General features: G+C 34.1%; 2 protein-coding genes across 3 annotated transcripts; one reads left to right on the top strand and one right to left on the bottom strand.

Annotated features, from left to right (window-relative positions):
• Positions 1-447: 447 nt before the first annotated feature.
• Positions 448-4,949, bottom strand: LOC127263971 (uncharacterized). The gene is made up of 2 exons (XM_051293294.1): positions 1,444-4,949; positions 448-465 (listed from the first exon to the last, which is right to left on the bottom strand). Exon 1 carries the CDS (start codon positions 4,947-4,949, stop codon positions 1,881-1,883), a length of 3,069 nt encoding a protein of 1,022 aa, XP_051149251.1. The 3' UTR covers positions 448-465; positions 1,444-1,880.
• A 662-nt stretch (positions 4,950-5,611) lies between these two features.
• Positions 5,612-8,066, top strand: LOC127264117 (CRS2-associated factor 2, chloroplastic). 2 transcript variants are annotated; one of them, XM_051293506.1, is made up of 6 exons: positions 5,612-6,302; positions 6,601-6,724; positions 6,827-7,052; positions 7,127-7,254; positions 7,347-7,473; positions 7,550-8,066. In XM_051293506.1, the coding sequence occupies exons 1-6, from the start codon at positions 5,638-5,640 to the stop codon at positions 7,894-7,896; spliced, it is 1,617 nt and encodes a 538-aa protein (XP_051149463.1). In that variant the 5' UTR covers positions 5,612-5,637; the 3' UTR covers positions 7,897-8,066. The 2 variants fall into 2 exon arrangements, with proteins under 2 accessions (XP_051149463.1, XP_051149464.1); XM_051293507.1 differs by having other exon boundaries at positions 5,615-6,302; positions 7,553-8,066.
• Positions 8,067-26,150: the final 18,084 nt, after the last annotated feature.

The following is a 26,150-nucleotide window of genomic DNA, read 5'->3' as shown; positions in this document are numbered from 1 at the left end:
CCTGCAATCGGTACAGGCAGCTTCCGCATCAGCCCAGGTGATTTTCGCATTAGTCCAAGCACTAACTGCATCAATCCGGGCACCATCTGCATTAGTTCGTGCGCCATCTGCATTTATTCAGGTGATTTTTGTATCAGCCTGAGTGCCTTCTGCATCAATTTAGGTCACTTCTGCATAGTTCAGGCGCCATCTTCATTAGTCCAGGCGCCATCTGTATTTCTCCGGAAGCCTTCTACATTTATCTTGGCACCTCTGCATAAGTTCGGACACCTCATTCTCACTGTCAGAGTGCTCCTGCACATTATCTATGCACCTTCTACTACTAGTTCACCGACAATTGATTCAGGGGACCCGTTGAGTCCCGATCATGGATAGTCGATATTCTATTGCTGACAACATATATGATCCAGGTGAATGACGACTCAAGCTCTCAGGCGCCTATCGACTCTGAACTTCATTCGAGCGCTGTCAAATATTTTATTTTCTAATTTTAATTTTATCGGATAACAAAAATAAAGTTACAGTCCCCATGGAATTGACCCTGTTACCATTATTCTACAATTGATTAAGAAAAATAGGTGAATATTTGCCCGTTCACACATGTCAATCTAAATTTGAATCTGATGTGTCATATTGGCCTACGATACAATGAAATCTTTTGTATTATCTCTTCTTTGTCTTCTTATTTTTTTCACTTAAGTATTTTCTCTTATTTCATTTTCAACTTTTCAATTTTATGAGAACGAATAAAATGAATGTATTAGGGTAGTAAAAAGTCACATACATAATGATAATGTATTCCTCAATTGTTGTATATTTCTATTGACTTGTTATATTTAATATTTATTTTTTACTCATAGAGAAATAACTAAACATGTTCACATGTATTTCATCATGAGTAAAATAGCTAAATTTAATAAGTTATTAGAGTCTAAAAGTAAAAAAATCTTTAGATCTTATATTGAGAATTTATGTTTTGAGAATCTTCTATATGTTAGAAAAATAAAAATAAATAGTGAACAGTTACTTCAGTTAATGAGAATTTGGGACATTGAAAAAAAATATATATTTTGTTCTTTTAAATAAAACAAAATGGTATATTACTAAGAAAGATGTTTCTCGAATATATAAACTATCGTATAATTTTGATAAAAACCTTTAGTAATGTGTTCGAGCTATTGTTGTGACAACTTCTAAATTCAATCTGGACAAGAATATATATATTTTTTGAAGTAACCATTCAATTTACTTACATATACACATTTAAAATATTTAATATTATTACTCAATCGTAACTTTTTTACGGTCAAATATATTTTTTTCCAATAAATTATCACTTTAAATACCCTACATTTTATAATTTATAAAATTTTGAAAATTTATAAACGGAGCTATAATCTAAACAAAGCTTAATTTATAAAACAGGTTCCTACTGTCACGGACCGCCTGGTTGTTCCTCGAACACCTTCCGTGCGGCCTAGCAACTTCCCGACACTTAGAGGTTGCTAGTACAGCCTTTCTTCGGACACTTCCAAGAACACTCAAGAACACGATCAAGAACACTCGATAATCGTAGAGAGAGGAAGTAGTAAGGGAAAGTAGATGTTATTGCTCTCAACTTGATGATTTACAAATGACCACTACCACATATTTATACTAGTTCATAATCTCCTAACTACCATCTACCAACCCCCACCAACCATCTCCTACCAACTATCCACCAACTCCCACCAACTCCCACCAACCATCTTTCACCAACTATCTACCAACCATCTTTTACCAATCATCTTTTACCAACCCTCACCAACCATCTCCCACCAACTATCTACCAACCCCCAACTACTCCATACAAGTTCTAGTTTTATTTACAAAGTATCGGACTAGCCTCCGGGTTTTGGCTTCTTCTCTCGGTCATCTTCGGTCACGGATTTTGGTCCGTGACATTCTCCCCCACTTGATGAAGGCATTGTCCTCAATGCCTCGAATTCATGTACCAAGTCTTTGAATTGCCAATGTTTCTCATCCGGTTTCCATCTCGTCTCAGTCTCGGGCAAGTCTCTCCATTTCACCAAGTATTCCGTCGAGGGCGGATATTTCTTGCGGCACCTTAGTCGATCCATCAATATTCCCTCGGCTATTTCGTCATACGTTGTCTGCATCCCGGGTGGTGCTCTTGTCGATATATTCCGATCTGGGTCCCGATCTTTCGTATAGTCAGGCTCAAGAATATCAACATAGAATACCGGGTGGAGTTGGGACAAGCCCTCGGGTAGCTCCACCTTGTATTTTACCTTGCCTCCTTTCTTCATGATCGGGAACGGGCCTTCATATCGTCTCGTTGATCCTTTGTGCACTTCTCGTATACGCCCATATTGATAGAATCGTACCAACTGTAAGTCTCTCTCTTTGGATCTTTGAAACCCACGTTTTCGGTCCCTCTTCTTGCATCTTTGGGATCTCTCTGAATATAGTCGCATCACCTTTACCCGACTCGGCCAACCCTTGGCAAAGTGGAACAACCATGGACTCGGTTCTTTGTACGTACTCACCAAGTCTTTCGAAGTCATTGGTTGGAAACCGGGCATGATCTCGAATGGGTTCTTCTCGGTACTCTCGTCTTTCTCCATAGTTGACTTGGGCGCCTCCCATTCTATGACCGTCTTGACCTTCCCAGACTCCACTTGAATTCTTCCATCGGCCACGATGTATCCTGAGATTCCGACCTCGTCTATCTCAAACCCTCTCCGGACATAGAGTTGATTTTCTTGTATAACTCGCAACCCATTCCGCAAGTGTCCAACATGGTCTACTACACTCCATCTCGTAGTGATTTCCGTCTTTAATTCATCGCCTTCTCGAATTGTCACCTTGTTCTGCATCCCGTGGTTATTACACTTGAGGAGACTCTTATCCTTCTCCAGTTGAAAGGACACTGGTGTACCTAAAGAGCTCTTTGACGGGACAATGAACTTTGCTTCCAAAGGTTTCCCAATTTGTTTCTCCAACTCGATTGTTTCGTCGAGCAACGCTTGCTGTGGTAGTCGAGATACTCGTTTTGCACTTTCCACCAAGTCGATGGCGGGGTCAACCGCTTGTCGAGGTGGTAACCCCTTCGGTAACACCTTTGGCATCACATCCTTGAATTCCTTCGGTGGTGTAATGGCCTCCTCGACCTCGTAACCAATGAGGTCCTCGTTGCTAAAAATAGCCGCAAACGTTGGGTCTTCTTTCCTCAATCCTCTTTCGAGTTGCTTTGGCGTCAACTCCTCCTCCCGGTAAACGGTGATATCGCATGGCATGCTTCCATCCATAATAGTGTATTTGTCCTTGTGCGGAATCATTGCTAACTTGGTTTGCTCGACAAATCTCATGCCAAAGAACACCAAATAATCGTCAATAGGGGCAACATTGAAATTAGCCATACCTTTCCAATCTCCGACTTGAATTGGTACGTCCTTTGCCACTCCCGTTAAAGGTGTCCATGCACTATTTACTCCCTTGAATCGACCCTCCGTTGACACCCATTGCAACCCCAACTCGTGAGCTATTTCTTTGCTCATGTAATTCGCATTCGCCCCCGGGTCGAGTAAACACAAGTACGAGCGCCCATTGATGTCGACATTCATGTACATCCGTCCTCGATGTTTTTCGCCATCACCCTCTGCTTTCATGCACGCCACTCGTTCTTCTATTGGGTTAGTGTCCTCGGTTACCGCGGCAATATTTGATCGGTTCGGACAATCTCTTGCAAAATGTTCTTTTGATTGACAAACAAAACAACCCTCATACCTCGATCCCGGTTTGAAGAAATCTCTCATTGCAGCCCTAGGTGTTTGACGTTCTCTTTCCAGTTGTGGGGCGAATCTTAGGGCATCTCCCCCACTTTTGTCCGGCCGTGGGGCGGGTCTCGACGTATCTCCCCCACTTTTGTCCGATGTCATTCTCCACCCATCGTCTCTCCTGTATGGTTCCCTCTGTTGAAATTCAATCAATCGTGAAGCATATTTCATTGCTTCATTCACAGTTTCCGGGCACTTATCCACAACCCGCTCCTTGGCCCACGGCCTCAATCCTTCGGTAAACCCGAATAATGCTTCTTCTAGCGTCATCGATGGGATTTCGAGTAGTAAGTTGGCATATTCATCAATGTACTCTCTTAAATTTCCTTCCCGATGTGTCAACCAACGGATCTTGGCCCTCGCCTCGGTCTCGGCCCTCATTGGTTCGAATTCCGCCTTGAGTTCGGACTTAAACATTGCCCACGTCGTGATCGCCTCACCATTTTGGGCTAATTCACTCCTACGTCTCCACCAAATTAGTGCCGAGTCCTTCAAGAAACACGAACCCGTATGCACCTTGGCCGCATCTCCCACGACCCCTACCGCATTAAAATAACGTTCCATGTCGAAAATAAACGTATCAATTACCCGGCCTCTCCGAACTCCTGAGTAGTACTCCGGACGTGGCACCTCCACTCTAGGTGCAGCCGCTACTCCTCCGGCCAGGCCACGAGCTTGCAATTCCGCAATTGCCGCTCTAAGTGTTGCAAGCTCCTCTTGCATCACGGACGGCTCCACCATAGCCGCCTTTTCTCGTCGGGCCAACTCGAGGCGACACACTGCCACCTCCTCCTTGAGCTTGGCCATCTCGGCACCAAGTGACCTCGTCACTTCCTTCGTCCCATCGCGACACTGTTCCAGTCCCTCCACGAGAGACTTCGTCAAATCCTCACGCATCTCCTTCTCGACCTCATCGAGACGTTGATCGACCTCATTGATCCTTTCAGAATTCCTACCGAGGAAATCTTCCACACGCTCCAGTCTTGCATCAAAAGCGCTTATGACATCCACAGAAGGACAACGTTTGCACTTTCGGTGGTGCTTCCCTTCATTGACACCATCGTTGTTACCCTCGTTCATATTCGTCAAGTTGGACCCTTCACCAGTCATCCCTCACTGACTTCGGTTCGAACGAGGCTCTGATACCACTTGTCACGGACCGCCTGGTTGTTCCTCGAACACCTTCCGTGTGGCCTAGCAACTTCCCGACACTTAGAGGTTGCTAGTACAGCCTTTCTTCGGACACTTCCAAGAACACTCAAGAACACGATCAAGAACACTCGATAATCGTAGAGAGAGGAAGTAGTAAGGGAAAGTAGATGTTATTGCTCTCAACTTGATGATTTACAAATGACCACTACCACATATTTATACTAGTTCATAATCTCCTAACTACCATCTACCAACCCCCACCAACCATCTCCTACCAACTATCCACCAACTCCCACCAACTCCCACCAACCATCTTTCACCAACTATCTACCAACCATCTTTTACCAATCATCTTTTACCAACCCTCACCAACCATCTCCCACCAACTATCTACCAACCCCCAACTACTCCATACAAGTTCTAGTTTTATTTACAAAGTATCGGACTAGCCTCCGGGTTTTGGCTTCTTCTCTCGGTCATCTTCGGTCACGGATTTTGATCCGTGACACTACTCAAGCCCACAGACACACCGCCAAAGTTATACCCAAAATTTGGGCTTTTCCCCTGCAGCAACCACAGCCACAACCCCACTAAAATATCTTGAAAATTACCTAAAACAGCAAAACTACCAACACAGAGATCAGTAATGGCGATTCTTCCGGGAATCCCAGGTCCAAACCTCTTTTCATCTCTGCCCTCTACACCCCCTCCTTCCAACAACCCCGATTCCTCTCCTCCTCCTAAACCCCCAATACCCATTCCCCGATACCCACCCCCTGTGAAAACCAGACAGCATCCTTATCCTCAACAATCACCCCCCAACCGGGCATTCAAAACCCATCACCGTAATTCCAAGTTCTTCAAGCCCGTCAAGCCAGGCCAGAAAATCCCCGCACCCGATGGAGAAAACCGGGCCGTTGTTATCGGGAATTCCGGCATTTCGTATCAATTACCGGGAGCCCCATTTGAGTTCATGTACAGTTACTCCGAGACGCCGAAGGCTGAGCCGATAGCGATGCGGGAGCCCGCATTCTTGCCTTTCGCCCCGCCGTCTATGCCGCGGCCATGGACGGGAAAAGCCCCAATGAAGAAGAGTAAAAGGAAAATTAAGCTATTTGAACCGTTGGGGAATGGCGATGACGAGAACGAGAGTATGGCCGGAAGGAGGTTAGAAATGTTGAGGGGTTATGAGTTGGGAAAGTTCAATGTAAGACCCCGGGAGGAAGTATTAGGCGAGCCTTTAACCAAATGGGAGATTAAGGATATGTTGAAGCCATATTTGTCCAGCAACAGACAGGTGAATTTAGGTAGGTTTGTTTGTTTATTGCTTCCTGGGACATCGTGGAGTTTATGTTCTTCATTGCTGTTCTTTGGCATTGCTTGATGATGGTTTGACATTGCTACTTGATGTTTAAGCTTCATTTCTGTATTTTCAAGCTGTAAGCTTCCAATTTATTTTCCAGATTTTGTATCACAATGTTGAGGGATGGTTTGAAAGGTTTATATCGTATTTGGGTTTTGATCTGCTCCTTTTTGGATGATTAGGATGAATTTTTATTGCTACTTTGTTGTCCAACTTGTGTGAGGGTTCATTGGATTGTGTAGGTAGAGATGGATTGACTCATAATATGTTGGAGTTGATGCATACGCATTGGAGGAGACAACCAGTTTGTAAGGTTCGTTGTTTGGGCGTTCCAACTGTTGATATGGCCAACGTATGCCGGTGCCTTGAGGTTGTTGCATTGGCATTGCATTTTACTAATTTTTATTTTCAAGCTTCATAAAGTTCAATTTTCCATTCTTGATTTACCGGCAGTTTCATGTCCTACTTATAGGAAAAATCGGGTGGAAAGATTATACATAGGGTAGGTGGAGTGGTGTATCTGTTCCGCGGTAGAAACTATGATCATCGCAGACGGCCTCAATTACCTGTGATGCTGTGGAAGCCAGCTGCGCCCGTGTATCCGAAGCTGATACAAGACGCCCCTGAAGGATTGACGAAAGAAGAAGCTGATGAGTTGCGAATCAAAGGAAAAACCCTGCTGCCGATATGTAAATTAGGTAATTTTTGCTTAATGAATAGCTGCTACATCCATAACTCCAGCTCACTAGTTATCCCCCGTCTCCTGCAATAGCGAAAAATGGGGTGTATATTACCCTTGTGAGGGATGTCCGAAGTGCGTTTGAAGGATCTATTCTGGTGAAGATTGACTGCCGGGGATTGCATCCCAGTGATTACAAGAAGATAGGAGCTAAGCTCAAGGTTTGTCTTATTTATTCCTTCCCTTGCAAAGAGAAGATCGAATGCGTAATAAAAGCCCTGCTGAGCTGTTTGCTATCAATCTCCTACGACAGGAATTGGTGCCGTGTGTGTTGTTATCTTTTGACAACGAACAAATTCTGATGTGGAGAGGGAAAGAATGGAAATCTACATATGGAGCACGTGGGATGCACATTTCTTCCAATGTTGCCGCCATTGCAGGTATCCTTAGTATTCCAGGAGCTGGTTTTATCATTCTATCGTTAACTCATTTGGAGTAATCACTTGGACTGCAAAGCAGATGCGAAGCCATCAGTGGCAAGTCCGAAAATGATGTCCCTGTGGAGGCGAGCTGTTGATTCAGGAAAGGCATCGGTCCTGGACAGTGGCGATCTGAATCTCAGCCCTGATGAGCTTTTATGGAGAGTAGAGGAATTCGAAAGCAAGTCTCAGGCACTGGTGCACTCTTATCCTGCCGTAATCTATGGTAATGGAGAGACTTCTGTGAGAACAAACGATTCAGAGGAAGAAGATGGTAATGATGGCAACGACCCTTTTGATCTTGTGGATTCATCGGCTCCCCCTCCTCCGGGTTCTCTGCCCATTGACATGATAACTAAGGACCTCCGTGACGATGGGCTTTAGATACATAATTAATGTGCATGTATATTAGTTATATACTAATACTGATTAGTTAAGTAGCCACGTATTGTGTGGCTCTCTCTGTCTGTATTGTTCTTTGATATTAACATAATCATGCTACTACATTGGACGCATGTCCTTTGGTTAAAGATAGAGGGAAAATTGTGTCAAGATATTGTTTGGCATGGTTTTTGAGTATTTTTATGTTTCTTGAGAGGCTTTTTGTGTGATTTTCGATGAGAGTGGTGTAATACCATCAGCAACGGAGATACCCGTTTTTGGGTATTTTCACTATTTTTTATTAACCATATCATTTTCTCTCTCTACAGAGTTGGAGATACTCTCTTTTATTTTATATTCGCAACAAAGATACTCATCCTAATTTTTTAATAAATTTTTATTTTCATATTATATATATATTATTTTTTTATTTTTAGTATTAATTATTTATTTAGTTATTATAGTATATTATATTATATTATTATTTGTCAATATTTTGATTTATTAGAAAAATTATGGGAAAAGTTATATTATTTATTATTTAATTAAATTTAGTTTTAATTTATTTTTAAATTTTAATTTCAATATCAAATTTGTATTTTTATTGTTATAATTATTATTGTTTAATTAAAAAAATAAAATATAAAAATAATAAATAAATTTTTTGAAGAAAACATTACATTATATTACATTACATTGCAATTACAATAGAAATATTTAAAATTAAAATAAGAACAAATAACTTAATTATTCATCGAATCAAATTAATGCCTCATATTTTCAATCAAATCTGCTTTGAGTTGTTGATGTGCTCCTCTGTCTCGAAGTCATATTCTATTTTTTAGAAACTCAATCATTCCAGCATGCCTATATGCAGAATATGTCTGACTTGAACCACTTAAATTCTCGGTCTCCATTTGTTCGAATTGGGATATATCATAATAATGTAGACATGTATCTCTTCCATCTTCAACTATCATATTATGCAAAATGATGCATGTCTTCATTATCTTACCAATCAAATCAATATTCCAAACAAGTGACGGACGTAGAATAATAGCGAATCGAGCTTGCAAAACACCGAAAGCACGTTCTACATCCTTTCGAGTAGCTTCTTGACGTTATGCAAATAATTGCATCTTAGGTCCTTGAGACAGACGAATAGATTGGATAAATGTCGCATATAGAGGATATATTACATCCGTAAGATAATACCCCATATTATATTGGTGATTATTGACAATAAAACTTACTTCTAGACTTCTACCATTCAACATGTCACTAAAAATCGGAGATTGATCAAGTACATTAATATCATTGCATGTACCTGGTGCTCTGAAAAAGGAATGTCTAATCCATAGATTATACGATGTCACGGCTTCTAATACGATAGTTGGTTTGCCATGATCTGGTTTCTGTGCAGAATTAACACAACCGTTATTCAATTAATAATCATTGTACTCGAATTTTTGCACTACTTAATACAAAATTGACATTTATTAAAAATTACACAATAAATATTTAATAAAATAAAATATAGTTGTTAAGCGATAAAAAAACCAATACATAAGGTTTTTGAGAATGGGCCTATAAATTGAACTAATGTATAGTCCAATGGGCCTGATAATCGTGGTAGGGTCCTAAATAGGTTCGGATTGAGAGAAATTCATTCCTGGAAAACCACGTTCTTCTGCAACATACAACAATCGTTGTAGGTCTGTTGCATTTGGCCTTCTTAAATATTTCTCACCAAATATTGAAATGACTCTTTCAACAAACTTTTTTACACACGTTCTTGTTTTACTCTCTCCAATACGAATATACTCATCTACAACATCAGCAGCTACACCAAAAGCCAACACACGCAAAGCAACCGTGCATTTTTGTAATGGCGATAAACCAAGCCTTCCCGTTGCATTTCGACGTTGTTGGAAGAACTCATTTTCTGTTGTTAGACGATCTACAATGCGCATAAAGACATGCCTCCTCATTCGAAATTTACGACGAAATTGAAAATCTGTATAGACAGGATTTTCAGAAAAATAATCGTTGAACAAACGATTGTGACCTTCTTCACGATTTTTCTCAATGTATGTTCTTCGGCGTGATTGATTTTCCTCTTCTTGGTTAGTGATGACATCTTGAATACGTTGAAATTGCATCCACAAATTGAAAGAAATCACATCCTCCTCATCGGAGTCTAAACTCGAAATTGTTTGAGATGAATTTGACATTTTTTTGTAACAAAGTTGTTTGTTACAAATATTTTTTGAAGTGAAGTGTAGTGTAGAGTTTTTGCCAACATAGGGTATTTATAGTTTACATTAAATAGTACTAATAATAATAGTAATATTTAAAAGTATGTAAATAAATAGAACAATAATAAAGTAATTCAAAATAAATTTGATGACATATAACAATAGTGATGTGATATAATAATACTAGTGTGTTTAAAGTTATATAGTACAAATTATGATGTGAAATGATAATAATAATAATACTCCCTCCGTCCATTTACAAGGGTTACATTTACTTTTGGCGCGGTGTTTAAGAAATAATAATATTTTAATTATAGTGAGTAGTTAAAAGTAGTGTAATGACATTTTTGCCCTTACTTTTTTGTGTAAAAGTAATGATGTAATATAAAGTAAGGGTATTTGTGGAAAAAAGTAGAGTATTTAATGAAATGTAAACTTTGTAATTGGACGTCCCAAAATAGAAACATGTAAACTTTGTAAGCGGACGGAGGGAGTAATATATTTAAAAATATGTAAATAAATAGTACAATAATAAAATAATTGAAAATAAATTTGATGACACATGATAATAATGATATGATATAACAATGCAAGTGTGTTTAAATCTACATAGTACAATAATAACTAATGATGTGATATAACAATGTAAGTGTGTTTAAAGCTATCTAGTACAATAATAAACTATGATATGATCTAACAATGCAAGTGTTTTCAAAGCTAAATAGTACAATAATAAACAATAATGTGATATAACAATGCAAGTGTGTTTAAAGCTATCTAGTACAATAATAAATTATGATGTGATCTAACAATAAAATTAATAAAGCTCAACATGACAAAACTTGAAATGATTGATCACTACTACAATGATAAAAATAAATATTGTGATGTGATATAACAATGCATTTTAAAAAATTAAACAAGCCAAAAATAAATTGATTTGATTTAACAAGACATAATATATGTAAATAATATATAAATTATAGAGTGTCTAAGTTTTTCTATAAATATGTTTGCATTTTACAAAAGAAAACACACAAACTTTCATTAAAGATCTTTATATTTTCTCCCACTACTCTACATTCAAGTTTTAACAATGGAGCAAAACTCTCAAAAAATTTTCAATTCTCAAAAGTCTTTTTCATTTCAAAGTTTTACGAACATACTTGGAAAACAAAACTCTTTCAATCCTAATGTTACTCAAAATTTTCAAACATCTGTCCCAAATTTCTACGCTTCATAATATTCTTTTATTCCTCCACATTACTATTATCCTCAAAATTTTCAACCTTTTTATAGGTTCATCATATCCTCAAAATTTTCAATCATCTGGAGGTTCTTTTAATCCTCAAAATTTCCAATCATTTCAAGGTCCATTTCATCCCCCATCGATGAGTTTTACGCAAAAATATACAAATGGAAAGTATTCCTGAATTTTGTACACAAGCCAATCAACAAGATGAAGATGACGTACAAATCATTGCTCCAACGACAGAGACGAAAAGAAAGTGGACTTATGAAGAAGATTTGCTTCTTATTAGTGGATGGCTTAACACATGCAAAGATGCACTAATAGGCACTGATAAAGAAGGTACTACTTTTTGGAAAAAAATTTTTCAATATTTTAATGATAACAAATTGAAGCAGGGGTGTCAAGTGTAAATCAACAAATATATTTTAATAAAGTCGTTTCAAAATTTGTTGGGTGCTTTCAACAAGCTAACCAACAAATAATGAACGGAGAATCTTTTGATGATGTCTTGAATAAGGCACATCAAATATATTCTGCAGATTGTAAGAAAGCATTTATTTATGAACACGCTTGGCGTGAATTAAAACTTGAGCCAAAATGGAAGTTTATCGAACTCTAGTGGAGAAAGATAATTTGACGGAGTAGGATCTACTTGTTATGGCTAAATTGTTCGAAGAATTATTTTAAATATTGTTTAAATTATATGTATTTTGTTCTATGTTATTCAAATTATTTTGTCTTTTATTTTATATTATTATCTTATTATTAATTATGTGTGTATAATTAATTATAAACTAAATATATTTATTATTTAATATAATTTTATATTATTTAATTGCTTTAAAATTTATAATTATATTTTATTTAATAATTAAATTAAATTTATTAATATTGATTTGTTCAATAGAATTATACAATATTTGTATTTATATATTTTAAAATTTAAATTGATAAAATATATTCAATATTGGTATGATTTTATAGAATACAAAATATTATGAATTATAAAAATATTACAAAATTTAAATATAACAATAAATTCAATATAAATTACAAAAACAAAACATATATAATATATACCATATATATATATACATAAGTGTCATATGTCCCAATTGAATTGGGACACATGGCAATTGGACAACATCTTCAGAGATGTTGCGAAGCAAAATGTCTTATCATTTTTTAAAAAAAAAAAAAAAAAATTGGTGATGCGCCCGATGCGGATGACCTAAGGATTTTATGTGTTTATTTTGAGAAGAACACCCATAAGAGGAAAGCTCATAGTCCCTATATTACTTTGGTGAGTTCTTGGCTTTTTTTTGGGAGAAAGATTACTTGTTTTCGACTGCCGTGTCATCGTCTAGGTGACATGGAGATAATATGGTGAAATGGTAACTTGCACATTATAGTTTCTAATGTTTAATTATATATTATAAAATTATAAGATCAAATCACTAAAATTGAATTAAATTTCAAATAAAATAACAAAATACTAAACATAATCATCTCACATCAAATACCAATACGTTAAAATATTAAAAAAAAAGAAAAACATATTTCACGCCAATCATCAGTGTACATATCATCTCCATCCGTTTCTTTATCCTGAACTACCAAACCTTTGTTAGAAGGGCTACGATGAGGGTCATATACAATGAGCAAACTTGAGAATTCACCAACACCTCTACTATGAAGGTTGAAATTATCAAGATTACTTTAAGCACATATGACTTCATGTGCGTGATGCTACTTAAATCTTCGTTTTCATGAAACAAGTTTCGAGAATCATCAACTCATTCATTGTCCTATTGAATTTCTTCAAGAATTATGGGATTAAATTGTTTCCTTCTTCGTACCACTTTTGAAAGCGATGTGCAATCTTCCGATTATATTGAACATACACCAAATCGTTTAGCCCTTGGTGCTCTAGTCTATTTCTTTTTTTTTTTTTTTGGTATGAATCTAAAATATATATATCAAGTTTTGAAGATTATTTCTAAAATATTAATATAAGTAAATTTCGAACAAATTAACTTAAAGATTCAAATGTGCTTCAATTGCATTCACAACCGGCAGAAGAGCAACAAAGACTAATAATCCGTCCTGCAAATGATCGAAGCTCTTTGTTGTCACCATTATATGCGTCCCACCAATCAACTCAAATATAAAAAATTAATATATTTAATATTTGAAATTTAATTTCACAATAAATGAAAAAATATATATGTTCAAAAAATTACAAGGACTTTTTTGTATTTGTCTTTGATTGTCAATTGACGGACAAAGTTTTCCTGTATTTTTATTGTAATTATCTGCTTGACCACTAATTCTATCCATCAACTCTTCATTTTTAACCATCCTTTTTAGAACATCATTAAACAATTTTGTGTGTACACGAAAATACAAGATCACTTCTCTTCGATTCAAAATATTTTGAAAAATTTAGGAATAGTACAGCCCCCTATAACTTAACATCCATTTGATCGTTCCACAGATCCTCAATTATTTCCATCAATTTAGCCAACAATCTAGTTTTGTGTTGCTCGTAAAAGATTAATTTATTTTCTTCTTCACGTGATTCATAGCTGAAAAGAAAGCTCGGATATGACCGGTTTTTCATCACCGTCAACTATCTTAAAAATAATCAACATAAAAGAGTTGTCCAAAAACTATATTCTACCTGATCTCGAAATTTTCATGAAAGAATGTTTTTCGTTAATTTTTTGCCTTTTGATATTCTTGATAGCTTATTATCGCTCCTATCATCACTCACAAATAGTTGTCTCAATTCATTCTTTTGTTTGCTCAAACTCTACAAAGTGGGAATGCGGTAGCAAACTAAGTAGCCGCCGGCCTCACAAGATCTCTGCCACCGATCCTTTCTCTCATCATACTCAGGAGTCTCACATGTCAGATAAATAAATGTTGTGACATCTTTGACCCTTTGAATGTAGGATTTAAATTCATTCATTTTTTCAATATCCTCTAGCATGAAATTGATGCAATGGGTTGCATAAGGTGCCAAAAAAAAAAAAAAAAAAAAACCAAGAATACACCATAGTTTTCCTGCCACTTTATAGTTTGCTCCATTCTCAATCACAATTTGCACAAAATATTCCTTGTCAATTTCTTCAATTTTTTCTCAAGCAAGTTTGCCAACATCTTGCATCATATGACTCAGCTGATACATTAATAGTTTCCAAAAAAAAAAAAAAGTCTCATCTGGACTATTGACAAGAAAATTTATGAAGTGTTGACTACTTTTGTGTGTCCATCTATCTGACATAAGGGAACACTCAAATTGCTTCCAAGTTTTCATGTGTTTTTCTTTCAACTTGTTTGTTTCAGTTATGGCATTCTTAAGAAATGGGTCACGTAACTCATGATAACTAGTAGGTCTTAAACCATAACCATAACCATATTGTCCGATGGCCTCAACCATAATCTCACAACTTCTTGATTTGGAAGCATTGAATGGAATGTCATTTTCGTAGAAAAAATCGGCAATACGCTTTTCAGACTTCTCTTGTTTCTTCATTTTCTTTTGTAGAAGTTTCGATTGTTTTCTGAACATAACTTTCCATATATCTTTCTTCAAAACCTCTTTAAGAGTCTTTCGAATCATCGCAGCAATTGACTTACTTTGTTTTCCAACCCTCGAAGATTAAAAAAACTTCAAAGTTGATTGAGCCAACTTCATTTACTGCATGTTCCTGAACTTGGATGCAAATAAGGTTTGGATGATAAATTTATAGCACTCATAGATTGATTTTCTTCTGAATTTATATTGTCTTCAATATCCCAAAAATAATCAAATTTGGTAGTGCCCCCGATGACACATTATTCATCATTTTTTGCTCATAAATTGATGTATTTTCTTACAAATTTCTTCGGTGGTGTTAACGCACTTAACAATATCACCATAACTGCCAACTAGATGTTGTTTTAACCTCTTGACTCAGAATAAATTTGTTTATGACAAATGGCGCATTCAATTAAATATTTGTTATTCAAATTTGGCCAAAATACATATTTTCATCCCGGATGATTTGGCATTTCTTGCCGGATCTTTTGATAATTTTTAGACATTTTTGTTATTAGCCATTAAATTAAAACTAATACAACAAAAATATAAAATAAAATACATAAGTAACAAGTCAATCATTAAAACAGGATAAAATTAATACAAAAATCAACATACTTAAAAATAAAATCAATAAAATAAAATAAGTTAAATTAGAAATTATCTTAAAAATAAAATCAATAAAATAAAATAAGGTAAATTAGAAATTATAAAATCCAAAACAAAATCAACTTTATATAATTATCCATATAAATCTGTATATATATATAATTGTCTACAAGTAAAACAAAACTAATATATTAACATTATATAAATAACACCAACCGCAATAGTACATTATATATATACTGCAATTTGTTCTATACTATGCACAAGTAATACATTTTAGTATAGTTTAACAGTGGAGTGCAGCAGTGCAATGTAGCAGTAGTACATGAATAATAATAAAAACAATCTTGCACTAGTAATAAATATTAATATAGCTTTATAGTGCAGCGCACTAGTACATGAATAATAATAATAAAAAAAATCTTGCACCTGTATGTATGCACTCTACACTAGTAATTAATATTACTTTCTCCGTCTCATCTATCATGTTCACAATACCGTTTCTGTTTGTTTCACATCCTATATTACTATTTTTTTTAAAAAAAAATGATTATGTACTTTAATTTCATTCTAAATTTTTAAATTTGATTTGTTATCTTAATCTATAATTACTTATATTATAGGATAATTATTTTCGCTAATACATTCTTAATTATCTATTGATTATATTTATTCTAAATTCTCATGTCTACAGAATTTCCGTGTCTATAATGACCCACACATCCAATGTGGGACGGAGGGAGTAATATAGTTTAACAATAGTAATATTACATGAATAATAATAATAATAAAATCTTGCACTACTATGTATATAATATACTATTAACGTACAGCAAAAAAAACGCATTACACTCTATAACTACATAAGGAATTCTTACATGATCAGAGGCGCCAACGACGAAAAACGGATGGAAGACAGAGGCGAAGCGATGTTGGATGGAGGCAACAACAAAGCAAGTGAGACTGACTTAAGTAAGACTAACCTTAACAGAGTTAAGGTTGAGTTTCATGTTTAGGGTTGTGTGTGTTTCAAAATGGGTTTAAACTCTAATATGAATTTAAGAATAAAATCGGGTCGAAGTTAGGGCCCAAAGCTTAGGCTTGTTTCTGTAAAGCGTTGCCTTGGCGGGACGGTGTCGCCAAAGTGACTCCCAAATGCCAGCCTAGCCAAACAACGAGGCTATCTAATCTAGCAGTGACGATACACCGCCAAAACGACTAAGGTGACGTCGTGACAACCATGTACTTAAGAGGTAGAACATATGTTTTGTTATTGAAAATTCAGGAAAGACTTGTATTTTCTTTGGTTTTGCTATATTTGGTAATATTTGGATTATTTTTACTTCTTCTTCAACTTTCAATTCCATCGTTAACTTGCTAATTTGCTTTTTATTTTATTTTATTTATTTATGTGTCCCGTTTAAGTGTAGTTATATATGAGTATATGGATAATTTTTTTATTAGTAAATATTAGTTTAATTTGATAATTTAATGTTACATAATTTATATTGATTTATTTGTATAACTTTTTGTTAGGTATGCACTTATGGATAAATTTGTTATTAAATAAAAAAATGCCAACTTCGTCGGCTTCGTGTACATGTTTGCCCACATCAAGTAATGTATTTTCTAGTATTATTTCCAATGACAAAGAATGCCTTAAAAGAAAGCAAGGAGAAATATAATTATCAGAGAGTGATATTTTTGGAGATCCAGAGTTACGTAAACTAATTGATAACTATCACATTGATGTTATAGATGAATTAAGAATACGGTATTTAACTAAAAGGCTTTTTTCAACCATATGATTATAATTTTTCAAAAGCTTCATTTAGTAAAATTATGAGAAAATTTCGATCAACGTGGTTTGATCAATATGAGTGGCTTGAATATAGCATATAAAATAATTTGCGGTGATAAATTAATTAAAAAGTAATGTGTTGGAATTTATCCCACATTGCTAATCACATCAAATTATTTGTTTATAATCAATTGTGTTGATTAAGAGTGGAATAGAAGTGTGATTAAGGCATATGAGTGTTGGTTAGCACACGCGTGTATGTACAGCTGCTCGGATTAGAAACGGATAAGATATATAAATGGGTTCAGTATTTCAATGTATGTTGCTTGGCAATATTGTTCTTGTAAAGTCACTATTGTTACTAGATTGATTACAAAATAGTTACTAAAAAATGCACAAAAGAAAATTTAAAAAATTAACTTTCAAAATTTATTGGGCTCCGTCTTCTTCGATAATGTAGTTGCACCTAAACTCGTATGGCTGACCGTTTATTGCATTATGGTAGAATCTTCATCCATCAATTCTCACATTCTCCGGTGTTTTCTTATTTTCTTATCTACTTACGTCGTGGTTATTTTCCATAAGCACAACAAAATTCTCACATACAACTGCTACCATAACCTTTGTTTTTATTTTCATCCAACACCAACTCATGCATCCGTCGTCACTTTACACCATGCGATAGTTAACTTAACATTCTCATCAATATTCTAATTTTTACTTGCACATTGGTTTGTTTCAACAAGCCTTACAAAGGGGTTGCTTCTCGAAGGAATATCACATTAGAATGATTTATGGTTTGCATTGAAGAGTGATGTGTTGGCCTATGATCACTACAAAAAAATAGTATATTTGTAACGGAATTCCGTTCCTAAAGTTCACGTAGCTAACGTAATTCCATCTCTAATTCCGTCTCTAATACCATTAGTAACGGAAAAAGTGTATTTAACAACGAAAAAAATTTGTTACAAAATTGATATTTTTTTGTAGTGGATGCTTGAGTCTCATGATATGAAAGCTATATTTTGGATAGAACATTTGATCATTTCGATAGGGTTAATATTGCATATAAGAGAAAGGAGAACCAAATTTCATATTAATTTGATTCGAAAATATGTGTTGTGCAGAGCCAAATTTAGATTATTATATATAAACTGAAGTTGATTTCTAAGGCAATAAGTATGACTTATTACTAATATGAAAAAATTTAATTAAATCAATTACACCATCCACTTCTATCCGCCACAAATATATTTTTCGAAAATTGTATGAGAAATAAAAAATTTACTCTCTCCGTTCCAACTCAATGTATTCCTTTATTTTATTTTTTTAGTAAATTAAGATATAATACATTACAAAAAAGTTCGAATTTAGCTACAAAAAAAATTTCGTAGCAAAAAGTGTGAATTCATAGCAAAAATGTTTTTGCGACGAAATGAGTTTCGTCGTCTATACCGTGTTAGTAAAAGGTCTTTGGCGATAAATATGACTTTCGTAATTAAAAAATAAGTTTTAATTTCCAATTAGAGTTAAGAAAAAGATATAACTACAAAATATGATTTCGTAACTAAAATTATTTTTCTATAAAATTATAATTCATAATAAAAGAGTTTTAGCAAAAAAATATGTATGATTTTTTTAGCCAAATGGATTTAGCTATGAAAAATAATTTTGTAGCTAATACCTTTTCACTATAAAAATATAATTTTCTAGCAAAAAAAAAATTAGCGACGAAATTAATTTTTGTAGTACATAATTTATTTAGCGATGAAATTAATTTTTGTTGCTAAATTACACGTTTTAACTACAAAAATATTTCGTAATTAAAAATATTGTAGATAATTAAATATTTTTTTTGTAGTGTAATATTATTTTATTAATTAGTTAGTAGAAGTGTATAAGATGATACTTAAAAGTACAAAGAAAATAATATTTTTTTAAAAGTTAAGGGTATTTTAGTATTTAGATATTATTACTTTACTATAATTGGAAAAAAAATACTTTTAAATAGAACGAACAAAATTTTTTCAAAAATATTCATTTTCTTTATAGTTGCAAGAGCAAAAATATCAAAATTTTATCTTACATATTTTCACTAATCAATTAAATACTATATTTTTAATCTGTTAATAATAATAATAATAATAATAATAATTACTTTGAGTCGAGACAAGGGAGTAACATCCAATATACACAACTTTTATATATGCTCGAGCAAATAATTCAGCACAAACAGATTACACAGATAAAAAATCAACAAAAACAATTCAGATGGAATAATACAAGAGAATTCAAATGGAACCATACAGGCACAAAGTAATTATAGATAAAAAATAATAAATAAATAAACTATTTCAATCCGCCCCAAAAAGGAAAAATGAAACAGATTAAACGAGAAGACAAGAAGACAAGAAAATATTTTATAAAAATACATCCACATAAATATTTTCAGTAAATAATAAACATTACCAATGGCTTACCTAGGCATGAGACGTGAAAATGCATCCTTTTCACCGGCATGTATGGACAAAAGAATGAAGAACATAATAAAAAGGACTTGTGTTGTTTGAGAAAATAATAACTTAGAGAATATGTTACGTAAGAGGATTATGTGAGAAAAATAAAAAATATTCTCTGTGTCGTTCAAAATTATTCTTATTTTTCTTTTTTTTGTTGTCATCCAAACTTATTCTCGTTTCAGTTTTTAGTAAAAAAAAAGAAACAATACCATTTTTTCTACTTTTTCTTGACCATAAAAAATATATATATATATATTTTTACCCATTTTTCTTAAAACTCATGTCCGGTCAAATAGACATAAATTTACGTAACGGAGGGAGTATATATTTCCTTTAAATAATGTAAAATTGTTTGTAATTTCTCTGTGATTTGAAAGATTGACGTCATTCCCCTTGTGGTTTAAAAATTCCTAATCTTCCCTCGTATTTTTTAAAATATTGCACAAAATTCCCCAAAGATCTATACTTAAGTGAGAGTGTATAACATGTGTTGTTTTGCTAATGTAACTCTAAAATCTTGATAAAATCATAACGAAGTTACAAATTTATCCCTCCCACAATAATACACTAAAAATTTGGGAATTCATCGCCATTAATAGTATGTTGAATGAAGCTCCAAGATACACCAAATCTATCATCTTTTGGCATCTATAACACCAAATTTGGTAATTTTGATGCCAGATCCTCCGCCACTATTGTTGGTCATAAGGAGAAGATGACTGGAGTTTTTGTTGAGCTGCCGCTGACAACTATCAGAGGGGTTTGAAACCATTGCTCATCCATTAGTGGTCGGGATTGGAAACCATCATCGTTAGCGAAATCTTGTCTTGCCCCCGTAAATCACAAAATAAATTGAATCTATTTTTTATTGTTCTCAAATGGTGCAAATCCAAAGACAAAGCAAAGAGATTAATTGTTTTGTCAATTTTTAGTTCTTTATTGTTTGTTCTCATCCAAAAAGTTGTTATATATGATTACCTCACTACTACATATATGTAATTGTCTTTGTATTTAATACACAAAGAAGAAGAAATCTCAATCACTTACATCTCTCAATTTGCTCTCTCATTCTCTCTCTATTATATTTATTATATATGTATATACATTCTCATAACAAATACACCCAATACGCATATATTTATATACTTACCAATATTATATTATACTATTTATTATATGACATGTTATCAGCATGAAAACTCTTGCTTATATAATTTTTTTGGTAAGTTTTATTTTTACACTATCTATATTATCTATTTTCTAAACTATGAAAAATCTTGCAAAATTTTCTTTTAAACCTTTGTCTCTCACCGGCAATAATTTTTTGATTTGGTCCCTGGATGTAGAAATGCATTTGGTTTCTATAGCCCTTGTTCATACAATTGCCAGTGAAAATGCGGCTACAAGCCAAGATCGGGCTAAGGCTATTATTTCATTCGTCACCATCTGGACATCTTTTACAGTCCGAACATTTGATGGTGGAAGATCCGCTTGATTAATGGAGTGAATTGAGAGAGAGATTTGGACACTTAAAAATATTACTCTCCCCAAAGCCCAGCGTGATTGGCTTAACCTACGTTTGTAAGATTTTAAAATTGTTACAGAGTACAACTCTGCTATCCATCATATTACATCTCAGTTAAAACTATGTGGAGAAAATGTTACTTTGAATGATAAATTGGAAAAGACTATCTATACCTTTCATGCTTCTAATATTGTACTGCAACAGCAACATCGTGAGAAAAATTTTCAAAAGTACTCACAGCTCATAGCATGTCTTTTATCATCTTAGAAAAATAATGAGTTACTGATGAAAAATCGTCAGTCCCGGCCCACTGGTTCCAGTCCGTTCCCTAAAGTGAATGTGACACTTTTTAACGAAGCCGAGGACGTGGTAGAGGCCGTGGACGTGGTCGCGGTCGTGAGAGTCAACGCGGTCGATATACCCCTTACAATCACTACGGTTTTGACATTAATAGGAAGCAGAGTAAACCCCAATATGGGGATACAGTTGAAAAGGCTAAACAGGGAAAGAGACAAATCAGCATTTGTAATCGGTGTGGCATTAAAGGCCATTGGGCCAATACCTGCAGAACAGTCAAACACCTAGCTGATCTTTATCAAGCCTTACTGCAAAAAAATAGGAAAGAGGTCGAGACTAATCACGTTAATAACGGTGACGACCCTTATGATGATCTTTTGGATTACGACACAACGCATCTTGATATAGTCGATTTTTTCGTAGATCCAACAAATACCTAGTGACAGACATACTATGTCATTTTATATTATGCTATTTTATATTTTGTAATATTTAAATTATCGCATATTACCTTTTTGTAATGAATTTTGTAATATTTATATTTGCTTTTATTAATACTATGTTATTTATATTTGAAGGTTAAATGGATGTCAATACAATAAGTGGCAGTGCAAAATTAATTGAAGGCTCTAGAGAAGCCATTATATTTCTCCCCGCGGGGACGAAAATTATGATACAATACGCACTGTTGGCCACTAAAGCTCAAAGAAATTTACTAAGCTTTCATGACATTCGAAAAAATGGTTATCACATTGAAACTATGAGTGATACCGATGGTGAAATTTTATTGATCACCAATATCATTGATAAAAAGAAATGCATCATTGAGAGTCTACCCTCACTCTCTACTAGTTTATATTATGTCAAATTAGATGTTGTTGAAACACACCTCACGGTAGATCAAAAGATTACTGATTTTCAAATATGACATGATTTCCTTGGGCATCCTGTAAGTATAATGATGAGGTGAATAATTGAGAATTCGCATGACCATTCATTAAAAGGTAAAAAATTGTTAAACTCAAATGAGTTAACCTGTGTTGCCTACACTCAGGAATAATTGATAACCAGGCCATCGCAAGCTAAAGTAGGTATTGAATCACCTACATTTTTGGAAAGAATACACGGGGATATATGTGGACCAATAGACCCACCATGTAGTCTATTTAAATATTTTATGGTGTTTATTGATGTATCTACTAGATGGTCACACGTCTGTTTATTATCTACTCGCAATATGGAATTTGCGAGATTGCTTGCCCAAATTATTAAATTACGGGCACGATTCCCCGATAATCTAACTAAAACTATATGTCTGGATAATGCTGGTGAATATACATCGAATGCATTTGATGATTATTGCATGTCGATTGGAATTAATGTAGAGCACCAAATTGCTCACGTTCATACACAAAATAGTCTGGCAGAATCACTTATTAAAAGATTGCAATTGATTTTGTAGACCATTACTGATGAGGTCTATGTTTTCTGTTTCAGTTTGGTGGCATGCAATCTTACATGCAGGAACATTTATAAGAATAAGGCCGACAGGCTATCATAGCTATTCCCCAATGCAGTTAGTATTTGGTCACGAACCAAATATATCTCATCTACGTAGTTTTTTGTGTGTTGTTTATGTTCCTATTCCACCCCCAAACGTACAAAAATGAGTCCTCAACGTAGATTGGACATTTATATCGGATATGAATCGCCGTCAATTATAAAATATTTTCAACCTATGACGGGTGATTTATTCACTACATGATTTGCAGATTGTCATTTTGATAAATCATATTTTCCGACATTAAATGAACCAAAAAGGGATATTAATTGGAAAATCCTATTGAATTTTTGTGATCCTCGTACAAAGTAGTGTGAACTAGAAGTTCAACGCATTATACATTTGCAAAATACTGCAAATCAGTTACCGAATGCTTTCAATGATTCGAGCAAAGTCACTCGATCATATATTCAAGATGCTAATGATCTGGCTAAAATAATTGTCCCTAACGGACAAATTGCAAGTGCCAATGAACCAGCAACACACTTAAAGCGTGGTAGACCACTCGGTCCAAAGACAAATATTCTCGAAAGAAAAAGAGGAATGAATGATGATAATCATGAAAATATCAGGATTGACATTGATAAACCTCAATCTACTGAGGAAGTCAACCCTGAAATAATTGCTTCAAAAGAGCACAATCTTAAAGAACATGATGAGATATTGAAAACTCAATTAACTATGTTACTTCAAGAAAATGGTAGAACCGTAACGAGACAATTATTGATAATGCTTTCGCATACAGTTTAACACTTGATATAATGGAAGAAAACGAGAATCCAAAGCCAAAATCTGTTCATGAATGTCAGCAAAGAAATGACTGACCAAAATGGGAACATGCGATTCAATCAGATTTTGACTCATTAAACAAAAGAGAGATCTTCGGACCAATTGTTCAAACACCAGATGGTATAAAACCAGTTGGAAACAAATGGGTGTTTGTACGAAAAATAAATGAGCATAACGAAATTGTGAGATATAAAATCCGTCTTGTACTCAGGGATTCTCACAAAGACCTGAAGTAGATTTTGATGAAACATACTATTTGGTTGTTGTTTGAATAACATTTAGATATCATGGGAGCCTAGCAGTAAGAAAAAAACTAGACATGCGTATTTCAGACGTAGTTACTGCATATCTTTATGGCTCTCTGGATACTGATATTTATATAAAACTTTCTGAGGAATTCAATATGTCTGAAACATACAAATTAAACCCAAAGGGAATCATATTTCATCAAATTGAAAAAGTCATTGTATGGACTTAAACAATCAAGGCGAATGTGGTATAACCATCTCAGTAAATGTTTAATAAAAGAAGGTTATACTAATGATCAAATATGCCTGTGCGTTTTTATCAAGAAAAATGGATCAAACTTTGTCATTATTACAATATATGTCGATTATCTCAATTTAATTGGAACTTCTGAAGAGATTCAAACTGCAGTTGAATATCTAAAGAAAGAATTTGAGATCAAAGATTTTGGAAAGACAAAATATTGTTTGGAATTACAAGTGGATCATGTTAATAATGGAATATTTATCCATCAATTCACATATACCCAAAATGTATTAAAACAATTTTATATGGATAAATCTCACTCTCTAAATACACCAATTGTAGTCAGATCCCTTGATCTCAGCAAAGATCCACTTAGGTCAAGAGAAGAAAATGAAGAAATACTTAGCCCCGAGGTACCATATATTAGCGTTATTGGCGCATTAATGTACCTTGCAAATTGTACCATGCAAGATATATATTTTTGTAGTAAATTTACTAGCAAGGTTTAGCGCATCTTCCACAAAGCACCATCGGAATGGTATCAAACACATTTTCCGTTACCTTCAAGGGACTCATAACCTCGGTCTATTTTATTCAAGTGAATATCGAATTGAATTAATTGGTTATGCTAATGTTGCTTATTTGTTTGATCCACATAAAGCAAAATCTTAAACTGGCTATTTATTCACTTCTAGTGGAACTGCAATCTTTTGGAGATCTATTAGATGGACAATAGGTTTTAGCATTTTACAAAGCCAGTCGTGAATGCGTTTGGTTGAGGTCTATGATTCACCATATCAGAAAAATTTTGGCTTGATTTCTGATGTTATATTACCTCTTAAAATATTGTTTGAAAATAATGCAGTTTGTATAACTCAATTAAATGAATGATATATTAAAGGCGGTCAGACAAAACACATATCTCCGAAGTTCTTTTTCACTCATGATCTTCAGAAAAATTGTGAAATTAGTGTGCAACAAATTCGATCGTCTAAAAATTTTACAGATTTATTTACAAAGGTGCTACAAACTGCAACATTCAACAAATAAATACAAGGAATTGGAATGCGTCGGTTGAAAGACATAAAATAAAGTTCAAAACAGGGGGAGCGTATTAATACATAATGTTGTACTCTTTTTCCTTCACTATCATTTTTTTTCCACAAGATTTTTTTATAGTAAAATTTTAGCGAGACACACTCTTTGTATATAAACATCCAAGGATGAGTCTTACGAAATATACACATAGCTAGTATATACTTTATATATTTAATTATCTTTGTATTTAATAGACAAGTAATCTCAATCACTCACGTCTCTCAATTTGCTCTCTCATTCTCTCTCTAACACACCCAACACTCATACGTATATATAATACTCCATCTGTCCCATATCTATATGTCCATTTGCTTTTTGCACGGAGTTTTAGAAATATTAGTATTAAATTGAGATAAAGTAGAAATAAAGATAAAAAGACTAAATTAACCTTATTAGTATTGTATGATATAAAGGTAATGACATTTGCGTAATATGTTGTAAATTGAAAGAGTATTTGTAATGTTAAGTAG

This window comes from Andrographis paniculata, unplaced genomic scaffold (assembly GCF_009805555.1).
Source record: "Andrographis paniculata isolate CXL003 unplaced genomic scaffold, ASM980555v1 Contig69END, whole genome shotgun sequence".
In the NCBI taxonomy this organism is placed as follows: domain Eukaryota; kingdom Viridiplantae; phylum Streptophyta; class Magnoliopsida; order Lamiales; family Acanthaceae; genus Andrographis; species Andrographis paniculata.
The sequence above is the reverse complement of the archived record's forward strand: the minus strand, read 5'-3'. Positions and strand labels throughout refer to the sequence as shown.